This window comes from Colias croceus, chromosome 5 (genome assembly GCF_905220415.1).
Source record: "Colias croceus chromosome 5, ilColCroc2.1".
NCBI classification, from domain to species: domain Eukaryota; kingdom Metazoa; phylum Arthropoda; class Insecta; order Lepidoptera; family Pieridae; genus Colias; species Colias croceus.
The window spans coordinates 7,608,493-7,623,916 of NC_059541.1; the positions used below are offsets into that span (position 1 = coordinate 7,608,493).

At 31.6% G+C, this 15,424-nt stretch overlaps 3 protein-coding genes across 4 annotated transcripts; 2 read left to right on the plus strand and 1 right to left on the minus strand.

Annotated features, from left to right (window-relative positions):
• The first annotated feature begins 896 nt into the window (after positions 1–896).
• On the plus strand, positions 897–6,080 carry LOC123692165 (proton channel OtopLc-like). Of its 2 annotated transcripts, none has more exons than XM_045636861.1 (10): positions 897–1,190; positions 2,106–2,219; positions 2,722–2,839; positions 3,078–3,165; positions 3,425–3,633; positions 4,088–4,522; positions 4,706–4,918; positions 5,120–5,343; positions 5,424–5,619; positions 5,897–6,080. In XM_045636861.1, the coding sequence occupies exons 1-10, from the start codon at positions 1,096–1,098 to the stop codon at positions 6,077–6,079; spliced, it is 1,875 nt and encodes a 624-aa protein (XP_045492817.1). In that variant the 5' UTR covers positions 897–1,095; the 3' UTR covers position 6,080. The 2 variants fall into 2 exon arrangements, with proteins under 2 accessions (XP_045492817.1, XP_045492818.1); XM_045636862.1 differs by lacking the exon at positions 897–1,190 and adding an exon at positions 1,899–2,028.
• A 1,325-nt stretch (positions 6,081–7,405) lies between these two features.
• LOC123692168 (RING-box protein 1A) lies at positions 7,406–9,810 on the plus strand. Its single transcript, XM_045636866.1, has 5 exons — positions 7,406–7,611; positions 7,734–7,761; positions 7,936–8,057; positions 9,379–9,464; positions 9,622–9,810. The coding sequence occupies exons 1-5, from the start codon at positions 7,519–7,521 to the stop codon at positions 9,632–9,634; spliced, it is 342 nt and encodes a 113-aa protein (XP_045492822.1). The 5' UTR covers positions 7,406–7,518; the 3' UTR covers positions 9,635–9,810.
• LOC123692164 (histone-lysine N-methyltransferase KMT5B) lies at positions 9,801–14,955 on the minus strand. Its single transcript, XM_045636860.1, has 3 exons — positions 14,566–14,955; positions 13,926–14,255; positions 9,801–13,832 (listed from the first exon to the last, which is right to left on the minus strand). Exons 2-3 carry the CDS (start codon positions 14,244–14,246, stop codon positions 12,069–12,071), a joined length of 2,085 nt encoding a protein of 694 aa, XP_045492816.1. The 5' UTR covers positions 14,247–14,255; positions 14,566–14,955; the 3' UTR covers positions 9,801–12,068.
• Positions 14,956–15,424: the final 469 nt, after the last annotated feature.

A 15,424-nucleotide genomic window follows, 5' to 3' on the forward strand; every position in this document is an offset into this window, starting at 1 on the left:
CTTATCCAACGTTTAAATTAAGATGCATCGGCTGAAAAATAAACGTAGAGTTTAAATTTTCTCGTCAATTAAATAGAAGCAAAGGTTGATCGAGCAAGACCAAGGATAGCTTAGAGGTAGACATCTAATTAAGCGCGTAGTGTTGGAGATAAGGAGAGTGGGGGGGCATAGCTCGTTAGGAGGACCGTCTGAATGTGACACCGGCCGCGCTAATTATATTATTTAGCTTTACATCTAAATAAATCCAGACATACGCAAGCAGAAAACGCAGATTGCACGAATGAAAGTTAGAAGGCTCTTAGTTCTCAAGTGCTGTCTTTTAAACTTCTGCAATGTTAACTAAGCTATTTCTTAACTATTTACTAGGCATATATTTCTCTTTTTTAACTATATTTAAATATGGGTAATAAAACTTTTTGTACATACAGTACTGAATAAGAAGCAGCTTTTTTTGGATTCATATTTTATGTTTTATTTCTATCGAACAAAATAGAATAACATTATGAACTTAATGGAAAATTTATTGTAAAGTATTAGTACCTATCCCTAATACCAAGATTATTTTGATGAATGAGTACTAAGTTGATAATAATAAGTATTACTACAACCATGAAACTGTACTTTATTAGGTATTTGTCCATCGCACACCTCACTGCGTCTAGATAATCATCGAATATTTAGACCATAAAACAATTTGCCATCATAGCCGTGACTTGCATTAAAAAATTAATATGTCTAGCAAATCTAAAGCTAAAATAAAATAAATCTAAATTCATTAAAACAACAAACCTCGCACTTATTGCAAATATAAGTATTGTCCTGTTTAAACCACTTCACACCCTTGTAGCCTTATTATAAATTATCAAGAACTAATAACACATACGCATTTGCGGCCAGCACACTAATGACGTGTTTTACTGTATACAGTCTAACACTGGCATCTCATGTATTCACATCTCTTCTAATGTACTTTTCATAAAACGATTTTAAATGTACAACTAGATTATAATATGTTACGTGCATAATATATTAAATTCGATAGAAAGAAAAACACTCCGTGTAATTTAATAACCGGTTTATCGATATAAGTGATAAATGATGGCGAAAAATAAAGAGAAATCCAATCAAAATATAGGCAAGGACTGGCGGGAGAGATCTGAACCGTTAGTGGCTGTACCTGAAGATGAAAGGTGAGTCTGCGAGCGCTTCATTAAAACCACTATTAGTCGATAAACGGTCTTCGGAATAAAACAACGTCTTACTTTAACGTTTCCGCTCAGTCGTGTATAATTAATATTATCTTGTAAACTTTTTAGTATTAATGATCATGATATATGAAACAAAATTGCTATATTATCTACAGGAATACAATATTAATTATTTTCTTTGCTGATACAAGACTAATAAATATTACAACTTTAAGATTAGGAAGAAAAAAATGGATGAACGCAATGCAAAATTCATGAAGAAAGTCGATTCTGTTTTGTTTTATTATATTCTGTTTTATTTTACAAAAACTGAAATCCTTCACCCAAAAACATTAACTTAAGTATAGTTTACATATTTTATTTCATTTATTTTATTCACCATAAATAAATACACAAGTGATAACTGCGTTAAAAACAACCGACTTCAAACTTGCACTTGCAAAATTTACAAATACCTACAGACAAAAATGCTCATAAAATAAAAACTACTGGGCCTATCCGAATAAAATTTTTATGGGACCAATTCGACACCATCCCGCATCGAACAAAAAAAGAATCACGTAAATCGGTTCAGAAACCTCGGAGTAATCGGTGTACATACATAAAAAAAAAAAAAAATATATATATATACCGGCCGAATTGATAACCTCCTCCTTTTTTTTGAAGTCGGTTAAAAATTAAATACATAGAAATAATTATCTTAATTAATTAAACATAAAAACACAAGGATATTAATATACCTATAATAGTAGGTACCTGATGATTAAAAAGATAATATGACCTGCATGAATTTCTATGATAGTTAAACGTTCAATCAATGGTAAAAATGAAGTATATAGTTTCTTAGTAGGTTATACCACGAAAATATGTACCATAAAGCTTCTTAATATTTTTCAGAGAGCATCCTCCACATTACCTGCCCCGGCTAAGCGTTGTATTGCCGGGCAGCACAAGCTCTAGTTCCGATCAGATACCCGTGCTCCCACGCCGACCACAATTGTCACACGGAGAGTAAGTCGGTCAAGGAGGTGGTTCTAATATATTTACAGTCATAATATTTTAAAAGTTCATCGATGAAATATAATATTTTATAGTCGACGTATAGGAGGTATTTTTACACACGTACATAATATGGGCCCATTACAAATTGCGAGATATTATTTTATTGAATTCTTAGAGTGTGTATAGAAATTCATCTAATTAAATGAAATAACTTTTAATTAGATTTTTATGAATTTGAAAAGTAAAAGAAAACACTTAACATAAGGATCAATGTAAAATGCACAATAATGGAACAGAGGTATTCCAAAACAGAATATAGAACGTACATTTCACATTGTTACGTAATTACTGCTCATATTTCAAAATCTATATCGGTATGCAATTAAATTATCCAGACATCGGTTAATATGCTACAATCTACACACAATACTGATTCTAATTTACTAAAATTCACCGGTCGTTATGTTATGGAACAATTGGCTAATTAGTTCAATATCTCATTTAATTCCAGTGAATCAATGACGGTTGTGCTGTCTGCATTTTATGCGAAATTATTAATAGTTCTAGGATTAGCTCTACCGATCACGAGTACTATTCAAAATGAACTCTACACCAACATTACATCAGACGTAAGTATTATACTATTATTTATTACTTATTCGGTATCTTGAATTAGGCATTAGACTTAACTGTAAAATAAGTCCCTAACAGTTGGAAACCAATGTAGATAACATAATAAGTATTATGTGGATTTGCAAAGCTTCGATCGAGTTATTTATTAAATGCAATCTTTGTTAAATTGATTTATTTATAAAAGATTTTATAAAAGACCAATTAACAAGAGGTTACTGTTTTTGTTTGTTTCAGATATTTACTATGTATTTGTACATCACTAGTATGTTTTTTTTAGCATACACTTTTTATCATCTTCGTATAACTAAAAATGGACGAGATGGTAAGATAATATTCCTATACTTTAAAAAAAATGAACTTTGAAATGGGTACATTTAATAACAAAATAATATTTGCATACCTATATAAAACTTGTTGGCACTATCAATTGTATGTCATGTCGGTATCCAGACAAATACATAGGTATTATTTTAAGGCATTAAAATATATAATATGAACCATCACGACCACTTCATAAAATCTTTTAACAGAAACGCATCTCTAGTAACATGTTGTAAATTTCATGTTAAAATTTTTCACAGATAACGTAAAGCGGATAAGATACGGGAGTTTCTACCTGCACATGGGAGTGGCGGGTTTTAGCGTGGGGTCCATAATTTACTCGTGCCTACAATTTGGGGAATACTTTGATCTCTCAGGCGACTGTCAGCTGATCATCGTCGCTTTAAAACCAGCGCTTCGCATACTATTCATGGTTGCCCAAACAATATTTATTTTCTCTTATACTGACGTAAGTAAACAATCGCCATTGTACTACGAATTATACTCCTTGCTACGAATAATGTAATTTAAAAAATATAGAGTTATCACGTGTATTTTAATTTATTTTACAAAGTCGAATAATCTGATGTAGGTAAACATAAATATTAAATACGTACAGCTTAAAGGTACCTTATACATTAATGATGTTAATAATCGATGATTATTACAATATTAAATATAGAAAAATAGCCTCTAGTAACATTTACCATCTTCGTGAAATCAAGTGTACGATCTCAATTTATACGTGCTAAATGGTTTAACACGAGAATTTAAATACATATCCACACATTGTTAAATATTTATAATATTAATAATGTAGCTCTTCCTACTAACAATTGCCGTGATGTGTTTCAAAAAAGCATATATATATTTCATATACCTATATGAAAGCGATGGTTAAAACTTTCTATTTTTTTTTCTAGATCTTAGATCCAATGCGTGGAGTAGTACTAGACAGATTTGGCTTGATGCACCTTATAGCCACTAATGTGTGTGAGTGGCTCAATGTAGTTATTCAAGAAACAAGAGACGATATCGTAGCCGTAGCCTACGACCGACCCGCGCTACTACGCTACACAAATATATCTGGACCATCCAAAGTCATCATCACAGAAGACCTATTTAACGACACTTTTTTGGAAAATTTGACAGATGTTAGTGAACTGAATGTGACAGAAGTAATACATTCCAATATAACTGCTACGATAGAAGCCTGGACATGCAACGTGTCTGATATGATTACACCCTTAATACGATCTATGAATCCATACTTAAGGCCTTGTGGAGTGGAGTACAGCTTATTGTGCTCTATAATAATAGCGGTTATTTGGAATGATATATGCACTGTACCTGGATCGGTGAGTTAGATTGGATTTTCAAGTATACGCAATTCAATATCTGAGCATAATATCTGTTACACAAATACCATATAAAATTTAAGCAAATACATACCTACTTATGTTAAATCGATTGTATAAACTTCTATTTATCTGAACATAAAATCACCCAAAAATATAAAAAAAAAAAAAAATTAATTTCAGAAATCATCAAAACTGCCATATAATAATCAAGTTAAAGATGAGAATAGATGTTGTGGTAGAGTTAAGTCTAACTCTCATTTCTCTGTGGACTGTGGAAGTGCGCACAAGGGCCTATTCATGGGAGTCGCTGTGCTTGCCGGCACTATAGTCAGCCTTATGCTCTTCAATGGGTTGTTTCAAAAAGAAAACCACGTTGAACTTGCGTTACTACAGGTAAGCTTTTAACATTAATTATTTTTTTTTTTTACGTTATAACAATCTAATTTAATACAATTACCTACATAGAACTTTATAAAAACGTATAAAATGTAACGAAACCTGTAATAACAATAAATGTAAGGAATAGAATTTAATTTCTATTACTTACCTACTAACTACTTAAATTTAATTGTACACTCTGCTTTTTCTATCTAGATAAATATATGGGAAACTATACTTTTTGTTCTCATGACCCTTTCCTCCGGGGCATGTCTTCACCGGATGCGCGCCCTCACACTTCGACGAATGACGTCTGCAATGCCTCTGGAACATGCTCTGTTGCTGATCACTCAATGTGGAGTATATCTGTACTACTTATTTCAAATAATTGGCGCTGGATTTCATTTACATCGATTCCCAGAGTCAAGGAGAGCTACCAGGTAGATAAAGTTGAGACTGAATGCATATTATAGTTTATAGTTTTGTATACAATATTAACACCCTTAAATAAAATTCGCAGGATAATATCACCTCTTTGTGCGGTAATACAAAGTTCATGTCAAACGCTGCTAGTGTTAGACGCCTGGTCTCGGCGCTGCGCCAGTGGAAAAGACCGACCTGGTCGTCAGCTAGTCACCTTCTTACTCGTCGGAAACTTTGCGCTCTGGCTTCTAAATCGGGTTAAAAATGCAAGAGCTGAATTTCATCCACTGCAGGTTAGGAAATTAATATATCTAATCTTTAATTGTCTATTCGAAGTTGTCTGATTGCTCATAAAAATACTATGTTTTTATAATAAAACTAGCGGTCCGCCCCGGCTTCGCCCGTGGTACATATTAACGTTTTCTCTACATAAGAACCATCCTCGTACTTCAAGGAATATAATAAAAAAAGAATTATCGAAATCGGTTCAGCCGTTCTCGAGTTATGGAATTACAACGAAAAGTGGCATTGATTTTTATATATTAGATAATAAATTTTGATATTTTTTAGATGCAGTTCTATGGAGTATGGGCATGGACACTTATCACTCATGTGTCAGTGCCATTACTAGTTTGCTACAGATTTCAAGCAACCGTATGTTTTTATGAAATATGGAAGAATTCTTATAAAAGAAAAAAATATAGTGGTGATGGATTTGAGGAAGAGATGGAATTAAAAAATCATGCAGCGTAAATCGAAGTATTTTATTTTAAATACGTTACTTTATTAGATGACCTTTACTTCCTGGATATACAGTATACTAATATCTTAGACTAATATATAACTAGAAGTCTAATATATAACTAACCTTCCTCGATGAATCGGCTATCTAACACCAAAAATTTTTCAAATCGGACCAGTAGTTCCTGAGATTAGCGCTTTGAAACAAACAAACATACAAAAAAAATCTTCAGCTTTATAATATCTATTAGTAAGTATAGATTATTTATATCTACAAAATAGTTAATGTCAAGTTTTAACTTTAACTTATAACAACGTGAACAATATTTGGGCTTTAATCCTTTTATTGTATGTAGGGTAGATGCAGGTCACTGTTTTTTAACTCAGTAATGCCCGTTTTCACCAACAACCCGTAAAATTTAAGTGTAACCTAAGTCAATTTAGGGGATACCTAACGTAAAATTTGCTTTCACCGACAGATAAGTGTCACCTAAATCGTTAGGTTCGGTAGTGATTTGAAGGGTCCCTTAAACTAAGGAACCCTTACTTAGGAGACTGTTTAGGGGTTATTGGTGAAATCGGGCATAAGTGTTCCTAAAATACTTAATAACATAAAAATGGAGCCAGAATAGCCGATGGTGCTGATGAAGTGAAACGCACGTTCCTAATAAAATAATTTTCCTCAGAATGTACTAAAACGGCTTTCTTTGTAAAATTTTGATTTGAATGGCTTAATGGTTAGTCCATATTATACAGGTAGATATTGTGTTTTCGTTAGAAATCTCTGGTATAGCAACGTCACCTATAATAAAGTTTGGGACACATTTTTATAAGGTAGTATAATAATTAATAGACTACGCTCTACGGAATTTTTATCTACCCTCGGCCCTCCAAACAGCAAATTTTGAATTTCTAGGAATCACAATCGGAAATAAGGTATAGAAACCAATAATTATTTTGGTAGGTTCCTTTTTGGTTCATAATGCAAATTAATAAAACAAAATTATAATAATGTCTACGCTATAATGTACCTATGTACCTTGTGTACCTAATTGTAATGAACATTGAATGATGTAATTTCCTTTAATTATAGGAACAGTAGATTATGTATAATAATAAGATGTAATAAACGTGAACTGTGTCCTTTGTTGGAAATTCTATAATAAATAAATAAATAATGCGATAATATTATTAAAAGTCTATAAAATGTCTATAAATTGCATTATAAATTGCAAATTTTTCAAATCGATACACCGAACCCAAGACCGAACCTTAACAAAGATTCTACCTAAGGATTCTACAGTCGTTGGTCTTTTTCTAACGTCAGCTGTCATTGTCAATTGTCATACATTATCCGTCAGGCGTCAACTGCACAAAAAATTACAGAAAATTGCAGTTCATAACAATTTTTATAATTTTTGACAAAAAAGTAAGGTAATCAGCAAATAATTATGGCATCGGCAATGGATGTCGACGAAGAGGAAGTCGAAATGGCGTCTTCCAGCAGTGGTAAAGGAGATAAAAAAAGATTCGAAGTGAAAAAGGTTTATCCATTTACGCTAACTCATCCTATCTGTTTGTACATAATACTACAGTTATTTGATCTAAATCTCTATTAGTATAGCTGTAATGAATTCAATTTCACCCGTTTTATTTCTTTTTTCAGTGGAATGCTGTCGCTCTGTGGGCCTGGGGTATGTATTTGAATGTATATAAACAATCATAACCTAGAATATGACAGTTAAACAAAGAATTTACTTCGCTTTCTTTACTAAACCTTTACGACATTAATTTTGCATTGTCGTATTTTCAATTTTATTGTGTATATAGATGATGGATCCTATTTTATGAAGAATGTTTTGTTTTAGATATTGTGGTGGACAACTGCGCTATTTGCCGCAACCATATAATGGATCTTTGCATAGAGTGTCAGGCAAACCAGGCATCTGCAACCAGTGAAGAATGTACAGTTGCTTGGGGAGTGTGTAATGTATGCTCATTTCTTTTTATGTTTATAATTTGTTTATAAAATCTTTAACTGTCTCATAAAACAACAATGTAAATTAGTATATTCATTATAGTTAATTGATTCTAATTCTAATGTGATTATAAAAAGCAAGGAACCTAAATGGTATACCTAAAGTTGGAAATTTTGAAAAAACTTCATTTTGGCGGCAAGAGATGAAACATGTGCCAATCGATAGTACATCAAAATACAAATAGGAAATACTCTTTGGTAAAATGTCGTAATTGATACGGTTTCGGAATAAATAAGGGTTAAAAAAAAAAAAAATTTTTTCAGTTTTTTGAATTATTTGTTACTTCTTACACTTAAAGGTTAAGACAAAGCATATAAAACTTCTAATTTGTAAAAAAAGGGTTTTAAAATGTTGCATTACTATCTAAACCAAAGTAATAAACCAACTTTGGGCTAGGGATACGCACGTGCGGTGCGTCACTTATCGACAACCGTTATCGATATGGTTAGTTACGATGAAGATTAGTTTAGTTTCAGTTTCGGATGCAAATAAATTATTGAGTATTGAGTATTGGAGTAAATAAGTTTTTTTTTACTTTTTAATGTTTCTTACTTAAATGTTAAGGTAAACATAGAATAAAACTTAGAATTTGTAATAAAAGGTTTTTAAAAATGCTACATTACCATCAAAAGCAAAGTAATAAAAATTAAACTCGAACCATTATCAAGCCCGCTTTGATTTTCAGGTGTCAGATCCATCACGATTCATCCCAAAGATATTATCAACGATGGAAAATCCTTATTCCATAGCATAAGCATGAATCTGACGCATTTCAAAACGGCCCTATAAAAGTAACTCAAGCTTCAAGCATTCATAATGTTTGTTATTCGGCCGCACTATGATCATAACAACTTACCACTGATAAATGAACGATTTTGATTTTCTAAGAATCGATAACGGTTGTCGATAAGTGACGCACCGCACGTGCGTATCCCTAGCCCAAAGTTGGTTTATTACTTTCGTTTTGATAGTAATACAACATTTTGAAACCCTTTTATTACAAATTAGAAGTTGTATATGCTTTGTCTTAACGTTTAAGTGTAAGAAGTAACAAATAATTCAAAAAACTAAAAAAAAAAAAAATTTTTAAAACTCTTATTTATTCCGAAACCGTATCAATTACGACATTTTACCAAAGAGTATTTCCTATTTGTATTTTGATGTACTATTGATTGGCACATGTTTCATCTCTTGCCGCCAAAATGACTTTTTTTTTATCGCAAATTGGTAGGTATACCAGGCTTCATACTAAAATGTCCCATGCTCTTTCAGCATGCATTCCATTTTCACTGCATCTCTCGTTGGCTCAAAACGAGACAAGTTTGCCCATTAGACAACAGAGAATGGGAGTTCCAAAAGTGAGTATACTATTTCATAAAGTATTGATGAATATTTTATTCTTTTGTTATTTAATTTTATTTTAAATTTCTTCATAACTTTATTTAACTAGCTCTAGTTTGTTCTCGTGTTCAATTTTATCTTTGGTAAAATATTATAAACTATTCTCTTTTTCAGGTATGGCCATTAAAAATGTATCCTCAGTGTCAGAAGCCAACACTTTTTAATACTAATGAACATGTCATAATGCATTAAGGTTCCAATAAATTTACTTCAAGTATGATAATCTCATTATTACTTGTAAAACTAAATTGTAACAAAATAAATGTTTTTGGTGAATAAAAAAATAGCAAATATTCAGCCTGATACGTAATATTTATTTTTAAAGTACATAACTCTGTACACTTACACATTCAGACTGTTAAATAATTACATATCTATAATTATATTAGGTTCTTGCAGCTGTGTGCTCCAAACATAATATGTTTCAGGTTCATTTCTACCCTTAATAATACACAGACATGTGACAATGTCTAAAACAACACTTTTTATTGATGAAAATCACAGTTAAGGCAGTTGAATGTAAACACTTAATACTATTGCCAATCCATCCAAAAAAAATCACGATACATTAGGATTTGAGGCATTTAATTACATATTATTGAAAGAAATGTCCTATAAAATAATTGCTGTCTTGTTGCCAAGTAGCAATTGATTACAATTGATTTCTTATATAATTATTCTATTCCTTTTGGGAATATCACAAAAGCTAATTCCATTTAAGTTTACCACTAGCTAATAGAATTTACATTTATACATTGCCAACAATGAAATTTTACACGTAAATGATGCGCATCACAGGAGTCTTAAAATTGGCTAACTATTTTAATGAATAAAGATAATTTATTAAGTAAAAGATGAGCAAATGTTTTTAATAAAGAGATTGAAACAATGTTAACAGAATAAAACATCACATAAATCCATTTTAGAATACTTTCTAAAATATTGCAAGTAAAATGTGTACAGTTGCTCAACACAGCAACTTTCAATTGAACATTGGGCAGCTCTGGAAACTCCTAGCAAGTAGCAACTCAGATAAAAATTGTTAACATGTCCAGCATCACATCATAACATAACGACAAGTCAGAGTTCTAATAAGAAAATATTGTATAACAAAAAGATCCCTAGTGAATGAGACCAGTCAACATTTAAGTATAAGGATGAAAATATTTAAGTCAATTTGCAAGCTAAATGTGTCTCAGCCAATGCAGACAATCAAACATGCACAAAGTAATTTAATTAATCTCATGGTTCACAAACCATTTATTTTTAAAAGGAGCATTTAAAATATATTATTTTAGAATTATTCAGAGAGCCAATATTTATTGAAATATTTCAAAGCATTAATACTGTCCACAATTGAAAATATTTCTTACCAATCGAACTTTTTGATAGAATGTTGGCTTAATTTCGATTGCTTGCAAGTTAAAATCAATACTAACTTGTTAGATATTAAAAAATAATAGCCAAATGGTTAAGATGTCGAAAATTCAATTTCAATTAAAAAACTTCTAACATGAAATTCTTTCACAATTTTTCAATATGACTAGTAATTAGATTGATCTAAAAATCCAAACCATGTATCTGAGAGCATACAAATAACTTTGATACCGTGCATAGGGACACTGATTATTTTTGCCTTGCGCACCATTTACTTATACATTTATTTAAATCGCAGTTTGCTATTATTTATTTACAGTTACGGCCGGAATTACATGAATTTTAAAATTTCGATTCACAAATCAAATTTTTTGGTCCTGGTCGCTTCAAAATCCAGCTACTAAAATAACTCTTAACAATTAACCATCACAACATCCAATTTTATGAGTTTAAAAATACATGTCATTATCATAAAATATTCAGCTAATGTCCAAATATGTTAATTTTTAAATAAAACAAAAACTATACATATATGTACACATTTATATACCCTGCACTGGTGTCTTATATAAAAAAGAAACACTAATGATTTATTCGATCAGTATGGAGAAAAAACCAGGACCTTGTTTCAAAGAAGTAATTCCGACGCTTTTAGAATGCTAATGTTGCATTAATTAACATTATTTTATACAAAATACTTTAATTTACATGATCTAATCCACTACAAATATTTAATTTGATCAGAAAAGTGTTACTATTTTATGTGTTTATGGAATGAAGTGAATGAATATAACAATGGAAAACTGGTTAGGGATTTGCAACTTCAACTTGATGAAATATAAAGTATCATCTTAACTGCTCTGTGGTCTATGGCCAGCCATTTCACAAAAAGGTCTGATGTGACATTCATACCTTAGTCAAAATTAAGTTTTATAATTTGTAATAACAAGTACAACATATTTTCCAATACATAGCTTTTACCTTAAATTTTTGTGTCAATGAGTGATGAATTTATCATTAATATTTATGGAATTAAAACAATAATAAATAATGCCTATCACACATTTGAGTCCAAACCTCACATCAAATAAATACTATGTAACATAATCCTAGTCAGTTGAGATAATTAAACTAATAATTGAATATAAAGCGGTGGAAATATAACAATAAAGTAGTTGCGGCTGTCAGTCTGCCGTGATGGCAGTGGGTAAGTCAATAGTACGACTTTCATTACCAAATATTAACCTTAAGCGTTTCATAGGAGGCAGAGGACGGATAGGACTATGTTTACGATGTCGTTCTTTTGATCGACGTCGTTTCTTAATTCGACGTGCCGTTTCAGGGTCAACACCTTCAAGTCGCAATACTTCATACTCAGGCTGTTCTGTTGTACTTCCACAATCCATTACTTCCTCTACCACAGGGCTTCTCTTCACACGCAAGGTTAATTTTAAACCTCTTCGAGGAGGAGTACATGGACAGTCACTGCTCTTATCTGCACTACTCGCTACCCATGGAGGGCCAGACTCTGACTCCTTTTTTATTTCGTCGGTCCTATTTACATTTAATACGTCTGGTTTTCGATGTTTGTTACTATTATTATCATTAGAATCAACAGGTTTAACATTTTCTCTAAAGTCACAAATTTCACTTTTAACACACTCTTCATTTTTGCTACACTCATTTGTTTCAATTTCTTCTCTGACATCAGAATCATCTATTTTCACTGGAGTGCATGCTTCACTTTTATCTAGTAGAGATTCCTTAGTATCACATTCACTCTCTAGACCTACAGGCTCAGCTTTGCAAACATTCACAGGATTTGTTTCTGTCTCACATTCAATCTTTTGATTATCTATAGGTTCTATTTTTATGTGCTTATTTTCTTCTAATGTAGGCAAATCAGGTTCAGTTTTAGGAGCCATATGATTTGTTGAAATCTTAGCCTCTGTACTGCTTTTGGAATTGCTTCTGGTTTTGGAACAAGTTGGTTGAGATCCTGTATCTATCAGACGTTTATGACTTCTTAAAACTATACCAGAGTGAGAATCATTACTGCTGCGTGAACTCGTTATACTACAACATCGTGAGAATGAAGTCTGACTTTGTGAGGTAGCAGTGTGAGCTGTTGTACCATTTATTGCTCGACCACTATCTCTACGTCGTCTCAATCTTTCACTTCTGCTAGATACAGAAGATTCCCTACTGCCTTGAGTGTCCTTTTGCTCTGAACCATCTACTACATCAGCAATGCAGCCTTGTGCCATTAAAAGTTCAGCATCATACTTTGTCAAACCCTTTTGCTTCATTTCTTTCATACTTAATGGGGATACAATGTTAGATACCTGTCGACTGTTTATTCGAGGTTTTTCATTATTTTTATTATTGACAGATTTTTGTATAAGTTTTGCTTTAGTTCTATTAATTCTATTGTCAGTTTCTCTAAATCTATACCTTGTAGCTTGTTCATCATTATGTGCATTCTGAACCGAAAATGCGCCCTTACACCTTCTTTCACAAGTTTCACATTCACAGTAACAATTTCCATTTCCAAAAAAGTCTTCACCATAATAACAAGTTATCTCTTCACCAACTTCAATGTCTCTCAAAACTCTAACAAATGCTTTGCCTCGGTCTGTTGCTTCAAATGTACAAGTGGGTCTACAGTCATGGTTAATGTAAGCAGCAGGACCCAGCCACAACTGTGCACAATTTTTTCTGCAGCTATACATTACTGAAAAATCATTCTTTCCGGGATGTAACAGTTGTTTTTCTTCTTCTTCTGTCATTTCAGCTATACAGCCAACTAAAAAATCTATTCTCTCATGCTTGTAAAATTTTTTGGTTGTAGAAATTTTAGCTCCTACGCGGCCTTCCATTGAATATCTATAACAAGGTTCAATAACAAAGCCAGCTTTCTTATCAAATACCCTTAAATAGCGATATATCTGAAAAAATATAAAATATTGTATTTTAAAATTAAATTAATTAGATATGAGTAATACATAATACAATTTTTATTTAATGTTTTGTATACTAACATGTTCTCTTAGTTTATTCTGTTGATGTTTATTTTTACTAAAGTGCCTTGGCATCCACTCCCCATTAGCTAATTTTGAATATGCCTTATTATAATCTTGTGTTTGAATAAACTCCTTGATGATATTTTTTAATTCTTCTTTATTCGTCTTCAAAGGCCTATAACGAATATTCATTTTATGTGTAGTAAATCCAAGATATGGGTCCACTATGAGCGCCGTTGCCAAATCGTCGTACTCGGACAGCTCGCGAGGTGTCATACCCATTGGCTGCATCTTGTGGAGCGCTTGCCTCCCTGGATATGAAGTTGATCCAACAACCATTCTGAACACCTAAACAAAGACGCTTAGTTTGAAAGAAATCGGAAAGGAAACTTCTACTACATACTTAAATAAAACAGTTGCTAATCTATAAATCACAAATTTGCATACACATTATAGGGGACTAATACAACACATTTATGGAAAATAGGCCTTTTTGAGAAAAACAAAATTATAAAAGCACAAACATGGCGGCCGAGCATCAAACTTAAAATGCGACACGTCAAATATTTTTCATGATTTTTGTTGTATTTTATACATAAAACTACGTATATATAAAACACAATAAAGTAGCACAAATTCTTTATTGAAAGACACTCACTTATCTTATTAAAATTACTTAAACATCATGATTATATCCATCAAGAAATCCATTAACATAACACTTCGCGATGCAACTATTGGAATAAAAGGTTATTTTGGTTTTCTAACAAAATCAAAAAATTAAAATTTCTGACTGTTTTCTAAGCTTCATTATATAAACCAGAACAAATCTGTTTTTAACTGAAAAACTTAAAAGAACGCTGAAAAACAACCATGTTTTCGTTCACTTCATTCATATAATATTAGCATTTACGATACGTAAGTGGTAACTCCCTAGATGCATACTTAAGATATTTTTTTAAATACATTTATCATAATTTTAATTATTAAAAATAATTGAAGAAAAATAAAACTTTAAAATCAAAACTTCATGTTGAAATGTGTACTATATCACAAAACATTTTCATGTTTTCTTCGTAAAAGCACACCTCCAGTTTCAAAAACGAAATTCATGTATATGGCAATAAAACTTTGTTTAAAAAAATTAAATTGCGACTAAAGGACTTGTATCCATGGTTATGAATAAATTATTAAAAAAAAATTAAAACTATTTTTATAGACTGAAATCAGCTGAAATCACACTGTATAGGTATATTAAATTAAATTTTACTTATCAATAATAAAGACGCAATACAGAAATAAGTAACATAACTAAGCTTTTAGAAATATCACTCGATGACGGATGACCGTGATTAAATAATCGTATAGATGTGGTTAGAATACCTACCTATAGATCTTTATAAGGGATCCTAATTCCTAAATACCTATAGATCTATGGCCATGAGCTTAAATATACCTCCAAACAAGTTCCGAACTTATAAATTGTATAAATTCCGATCGGATGTCATTTCTGTAAT